Source organism: Fragaria vesca, linkage group LG2 (genome assembly GCF_000184155.1).
Source record: "Fragaria vesca subsp. vesca linkage group LG2, FraVesHawaii_1.0, whole genome shotgun sequence".
NCBI classification, from domain to species: Eukaryota; Viridiplantae; Streptophyta; class Magnoliopsida; order Rosales; family Rosaceae; genus Fragaria; species Fragaria vesca.
In genome coordinates, this window is record NC_020492.1 from 30,299,237 (window position 1) to 30,306,388 (window position 7,152).

At 38.5% G+C, this 7,152-nt stretch overlaps 1 protein-coding gene across 1 annotated transcript in view; it reads left to right on the forward strand.

The window, feature by feature from the left end:
• The window catches only part of LOC101299262 (oligoribonuclease-like), a 9,474-nt gene extending 4,678 nt beyond the window's left edge, over nucleotides 1–4,796 (forward strand). Inside the window, exons 6-8 of the mRNA XM_004291671.1 lie at nucleotides 855–941; nucleotides 3,780–3,870; nucleotides 4,402–4,796. Of these exons, the coding sequence (XP_004291719.1) occupies nucleotides 855–941; nucleotides 3,780–3,870; nucleotides 4,402–4,517 (294 nt within the window). The 3' untranslated portion in view covers nucleotides 4,518–4,796. The remainder of the gene's footprint in view (nucleotides 1–854; nucleotides 942–3,779; nucleotides 3,871–4,401) is intronic.
• The last annotated feature ends 2,356 nt before the right edge of the window (nucleotides 4,797–7,152 follow it).

The following is a 7,152-nucleotide window of genomic DNA, read 5'->3' on the forward strand; positions in this document are numbered from 1 at the left end:
CTACTACTCTCTCTCTCTCTCTCTCTCTCTCTCTCTCTCTCTCTCTCTCTCTCTCTCTCTCTCTCTCTCTCTCTCTCTCTCTCTCTCTCTCTGTTAGACGCATTGATTTCTTAATTTGTATCTGTACATGTGTAAAAACCTAAAGAGCACCTAATGTAAATTCAAATCTTTCATTTCTTCCTCAAACCCTCTGAATTATTCCTCAATACCATTTTTCTATTAACAATATGGACGTTGGGTTATGACAAAAGTGAGAAGCAGAATATGTTAGATGTGAACTTTGAATTACAGTTTTTGCATGAAATTGGGTTTTGCGGTTCGAAATTAGGACTTTGAATTAACTATAATCTCTATTAGTATTTTTTCACTTGTACTCTTAACTACTGAATGTTGATAGGAGAAGATGGCAATGGGATTGATCGGACATTCCCAACCCCCATCTCTGTTCTGAATCATGACTATCTCCATCTTTCACTTCAGATTCTTTAGCCTCCACCTTTACTAATTCCTAAATCAGGGAAGCCTCCTCGTAGGATTGAAGTAAAAGCTCTTCTATTTTCATTTTTTATTTTCACTAGAATTACTTTTAAAGAAGTATACTTTTAACTAAATAACAACAAAGCTGGAACCTTTAGGCCTGTGGAAAACAAATTTTGGTACGCATTTGCTGTTCTCTAATTTCTTTTTGGTAAAGAGGCAACTTCCCTGAAAAAAAAGAGAAAAAAACCATAATATTTAACCATGCTCTTTAGCTGGCATTTCAGACTTGTACACATGCATTTGTATTTATATTCTAGTTGCATGCATCATTCTTTGTATTTTATGTGTAATTCGTATATGCTGAAATCCTGCAGATCATAGAATTTGTAAAGAGAAACATTGGAACGTATAAACCTCTTTTAGCAGGAAACTCAGTTTATGTGGACTTCGTATTTTTGAAGGTAAGCTCTTTCAGTATATTTTATTATGAAAGGCTAGAGGTTTGAGGTTGAATAATGTCTTTTCTCATAATTATCGATATGAAGTTCCAGTATGTCAATTACTCATCATCAGAACTAATTGATTGTAAAAAATTAAATACCATCAATATTAGGAATTACTTGTGCACCTACTAGTTCTCCTTACCCTCTATTGCTAAAAGTTTAAAATTTGCCTTCTGTCACCGGCCACAGCCCCATACTATAGTTTGAGATGCAGTTATAAGAAGTGCTTAAAGGATTGGTTGAAGATTGGAGATTTAAATAGCAAGGTACTACAGTTTGAGATGCAGTTATAAGAAGTGCTTAAAGGAGAGTTTGGTTGAAGATTGGAGATTTAAATAGCAAAGTCTTTGTTCCACTGTGTGTGGCTCGTAATTCATGGCAAGTTGAGGTTTAACTGTTTTGTGCATAGTATTACATTGAAAAAAGTAATAAAACAGTAAAAAGTTATAGTACGGTCATCCATCAGTCAGAAAGATTTGAAAACCTAATAGTATTATCCCACGTAAATAGTAAACACCTAATATCAATAGTAAAATCCCTACATAGTCATGATTAGGGGTGGACTCGGTCCCAACGGTTCGGTTTTTAGGCACTAACCGAAAACCGAAACCGAAACCGAAGCTTCGGTTTTCTATTTTCTAGAACCAAAACCGATAAAAATATATAAAAGACCGTACTCGTCAGTTAACCTAACATCGGTTCGGTTTCGGTTACAAAACCTATTATCCGTAATATTTTTTACACAACCAAATAACATAAAAAATAAAAATATCGAAGTTGTAAACTATCAACACTTCATATAAGTTAATCTAACGGGTTCAAATAAGTAATCCAAATGAAAAGGGAAGCTAAAATTTATACATAATTCATTTGAAGCCTCCAACATTCATATATAACAAAAGATAAAACTACATGGGAATGATTTTGGTTAGACTTAAACACTTAAAGACATAATCATGTGTGTGAAAGCCTACTATTTGTAACCCATAACCGATACGAACATGACACGTAATATAGAATTAAAGTATTAATAATTAAAATATGTAGAATGAATATATGTCGGTTCGGTTCGGTTCGGTTTAATCGGTTTTTGAGGATGCATGGAACTACAAACCGACACCGCACTACTCGGTTTGTGTGGTTTCTGGAACCGATTGCCTCGGTTCCATTCGGTTTCGGTTACTCGGTGTCGGTTCGGTGCGGTTTTAACGGTTTCGGTTTTTTCAGTGCCTAAAAGTCCACCCCTAGTCATGATCAACCAGGGATCATTCCAAACGTAATCTGATCCAGGGTTTTCTCAAAATCAAGAGATTAGACAGCAATAGAAGAACTCCACTTCAAAAATTGAAATTGCTCTTCTCCTCACCACTGAAAGCACCATTCTTCCGTTGTTTCTCTGGAATTTCCCAAATTATCCTGGTTATCTACTGATTGGGGGTTGAGACATCTGACATACTGGACCAGAGTTACAGATGTCTATGCTATTTTACAGAATTTGATGAAATTGAAAAGGAGTTGCTGAAAATTACCCGAATCCATCTTTTCACGTTTAATCTGTCCAAATCAAAGCAAAAAAGCGCTGATTTACTTGGGAAGAAATAGTAGTGATACCCAGCTATTCAGCAAATCATAAAATTCTAATCGGCTAACTATTTACTGTTCAATTCAAGTAGTGGGCAGGTCAAAAGAGCTATACAAAACCATCTTTGCAACTACAATTCAATCGTACTTGCGGATCTTGACACATGTTTCTTTTTGAGTGGCGGATATATTGTGTGACCTATGGTTTAAACCTTTGGAGCTTCAAATGTTTCCCTCTTAAATATATGGTGATATGGAGGTTGAAAGCAGCTGTACTTAGATGGTTGATGAGACTTCTGGGATGTGTCTATCATCTCTTTTCAGTTTTTGACGTGAAGGATTAAAAAAAAAGGGTTTTCTGGCTGGGTGGTAATGGTAGCCATGGCAAAGTGGTGGGAGAGGTGATGGTATCTTCTATACTTTTCTTTTTTATTTTCTTTTTACTTCTTATCGGAAAGGGGTTCCGAATTACCTCTTAAGTACTAAATACTGTCATGTGCAATAAATGTGGTCCTTATTCATGCCATTTTTTGACGGAGTTTACGGAGGTACCTTAATGTACGCTTCATTTCAATTTTGGGTACTCATCTTGTTGATTGCGGAAACTTCAAGTACTCGGTGGTAAACTCTGTTTTTAACCTACAAATCTGGAAATTTAAGTGTTAGAAATGCAAACTTGTTTACATATATTGTGTCTCCATATCAAGGTGTTTGGATTGGTCTATTTTGTAACTGTAAGCGAATCATTTGAAAACATAAATGTATTTGGTCTGTCACGGTTGTACAAGACCAGTTCAGATTGGCCCTGGTTAATGATGCGTATCAACACCTTGCACCAAAGATCTTATCATTTCCAAAGAAACTTTGTGTTTGTTATAGGGGGCTACCTTTGGTTGGATGAGTATTAGGTTTTGGTGTCTCTTTGGTGGGTTTATCTTGTTGTATTGGGTTGAAATGGACCGAGACAAGCTCCAAGTGGCATTTGATACGGGCTGGGATTTTAGTGTATTTTTGTCTTCGTGTTGAAAACATGTTAAAAACACTTCTTGTTACTTTTGGGTGGTGTTTGTAATAATTCAACTCCTTGTACATTATATTTGTACTTTCTACATAATGCTTGAGCTATTTCCTTTGCCACCCATGCTTTTCGTTATTGTGTTACAATTTTTAAATTAAATCAACCCCACATTTGCTAACTGGCTTTTTTCATGGCAGAAATACATGCCAGATTTGGCCAGCCTGTTCTCCCATGTAGTAGTTGATGTTAGCAGTGTTAAAGCTCTATGCATTCGCTGGTATCCTAAAGGTAAACCTTCTAAAATGGACAGTAAAATATCTCTGCTTTTTCTGCACCAGTTGGGAGGCATGTAAAATTCTTTGAAAAGTTTTTTTGTACATGAGTTAATGATTTTTATTATTTATTCCTGTATTATATGCTTGGAACTTCCAACTAGACAAGAGTTTGAAATGGTGGCATATACTATACAATGACCAGTCTAATTGACTTAGTTTTAGACTTTTAGACAAGAGTAATGCCTGGTCAGATGATGTTGTTGCAGTGTTTAAATGCCTAACCAGTTGCCACAATATGTGTTAAATATTGTACAAGAATATGTGGTCTGCTTAAAATTGGTCTTTCTTCCTTCTCCGCCCTCTACTCTCCTTGTATTGTTGTCACCTTGGTTGGTTCTGTGGTTTTCCAGAACTTGGATTTGGCCTTTTTCTTCCTGCTCTGTTTGTATCACAGTAGTGTTTAGGGTGGTACAATTACATATGTAAATTCAGTACTATTTGGAGTATCATGTTGTACAGGAGTAATGTTGTTATTGGTTCACAGATAATAAGAAAGCACCTTCTAAAGAAAATAAACACAGAGCCCTGGATGACATCAGGGAAAGCATCATGGAACTGAAATACTACAAGCAGAATATTTTCAAAGCAAGTAGAAAGTGATACACATAATGCTTCGAAGCATTTGGATTGTTTATTGAGGTTTGGTTTGAAGATACATCTATATCAGCTTCTGTAGAGTTGCTGCAGGATTTGTAAATGACATAGTTTATTTGATCTTCAACTTATTAGAATTTTGTACTGAAAAATCAGGTCGGAGCTTGTACTCCAAGTTAAAGTTCCGAAAAATATACTGGATTTTCCTGTGTTTCTTGTTACCGAACTTATGCACATTATGTAATTATATAGATTTTGATATGCGACAAGTTTTCTTGTTTGAACAATTACAATTGTGTGATCTAACGATCTTCTTAAGGCATCAAATGCAATCCAAGTACAATGATTGTGTTATATGTGCTTTGGTTTGCCTTGGGGTGAAATGGATTGATGGACATTTCTCTGAGTATAGAAGTGCTTTATTAAGCTGCAGTTCCGTTCCGTGCCAAGAGAAAACAATCGCGTTAGAAGTAGGATGTCCGGAGGGCTTTGACTTGACGTTCAAGTCCTCCTTATGAACGTGTATACGCGGCCATGTAAACCCAGCGGCTCTCGTTAACGTTTGTAAGATGAAGTTCACAGATACTGATGATGTACGCCGAAGGTCATGTCTTTGGTGTGCGCAGGCTTCTCTTGTCATATTTGCCAACATCGAGCTTCATGTTGGTTATCTTTGGCTTGACCCGTGCACCAGGTCTGCAGCTTCTCTAGCTTGCATGATTACTAATGTTTTTCGTTCAGGGTTATTGAGAAGTTTAGGGTTCTATAGAAATTGTTCTTCTATAGAAATTGCACATGGATATAGCCCTTTATTTTGGGGTGAACCACGTAAATCTTTGGTTTTTTTAAATTTTCTGTTTACTTTATCTTTATCTTTTCTCATATTTCCGCACAACAAACTGGTTACGTTTGGGGTTATCAAAAGCTACGAAGGATGGAAAAGTATGATGAAATGAGTCTATAATTATCACTAAAGAGAACGAGGCTCTTCTATCCAAAGGCAGAGAATGATGCTGGTGGGGATGGTACCAGCAATGAGGCAGGAGCAGAACCGCCTATACATGTTTCAAAAGAAAAGAAAATAAATAAATAACCGCCTATACAGGCACTTGATAAGTGGTATATTTTTAAGGTTCGGATAAACTAGAAGAGACTCGGTTTTGTTCCACTTGATCTTCTACTATTGTGAGAAACAATTAGGGAAAATACCCATTTAGTACTAATTCAAACCCCTTATTTCACATTCCAATGATAATCTTTTGCATTAGCCCATTCCAATATAAGGTAACAATTTTTATGCCCAAATACATAAATCTTTACTAAAGTCTTAACAAACCATATTATTTTAAGACTATTTTACCCCCACCTCTTTAACATGAAAAGACTTGGCCGGAACCTCGGACTCCGGTCACCGGCCGCCGGACACCGGACTCCGGTCACCGGCCACCGGATTTTCCCCGACCGCCGGATTCCGGTCACCGGATTTTCCCCTGTAACCAGTTACTGACCCCCAATAATCAGTTACTGACCAGTTAATGACCCATAATAACCAGTTACTAACCCCCAGTAACCAGTTATTGATTAATTACTGACACCCAATAACCAGTTACTGACCCCCAGTAACCAGTTACTGACCCCCAATAACTTTTAGTTTTCAGTTACTAACACCCAGTAATCACTTAGTTTTCAGTTACTGACACCCAGTAATCACTTAATTTTAGTTACTGACCCCTAATAATCTTGGTTACTGACCCCTAATAATCGGTTACTGACCCCTAATAATCTTGGTTACTGACACCCAATAACCAGTTACTGACCCCCAATAATCAACTTATTTCAGCTAATTGTAATAGAAAAGAAGAAATACCAGAACATAATCGAGTTACTGACCCCCAATAATCAACTTATTTCAGCTAATTGTAATAGAAAAGAAGAAATACCAGAACATAATCGAGTTATTGACCGTCAATAATCAATCAAAACTACAACACGAATAATCAAACTACCTATCAGCTACAAAAATACAACTACACCTACCGCAGAGCCACGCACCCTCACACATCGGATCTACTCCCTTACCATGCACCTTCCCTCACCGTACACCTCCCTCATCAAAACTGCTTCACCTCCCTCACCACGCACCCGACGCCTTCGATCTGGCCATGGAGGCGGAGGCGGAGGCGGAGGCGGAGGCGGAGGCTGCCTATGAACCTGCTCGTTGGCCCAGTCGAGCAAGCGGGACGAGTACAGGCGGGACGTCCTCGACGTAGCCGGAGGGAGCTTCGCTACATCGTCACCGGAGAAGGACAACACCGGAGATGATGACGAAGTTTGGCGAGCGGCACAACGTTTTGGATCTGCTGCCGGGGTCGGATGAGGGGGCTCGAAGAAGGAGGACGTTGACGAGCGGCGTTGATTTCCGGCAACGGTGAAGGAGGTTGCAGAGGTAGGATTAGAGATTTGATACTCGTTGCTCGTCGTCGCAGCATCGACGCAGGTGTTGTTGAAGCATAAGCTGCATTGGCGTCGGCAGCGGCTGCGTCGGTGGCGTCATTGCGTCGTCCAGGAGAGAGAGAGAGAGAGAGAGAGAGAGAGAGAGAGAGAGAGAGAGAGAGAGAGAGAGAGTAGAGAGAGAGAGAGA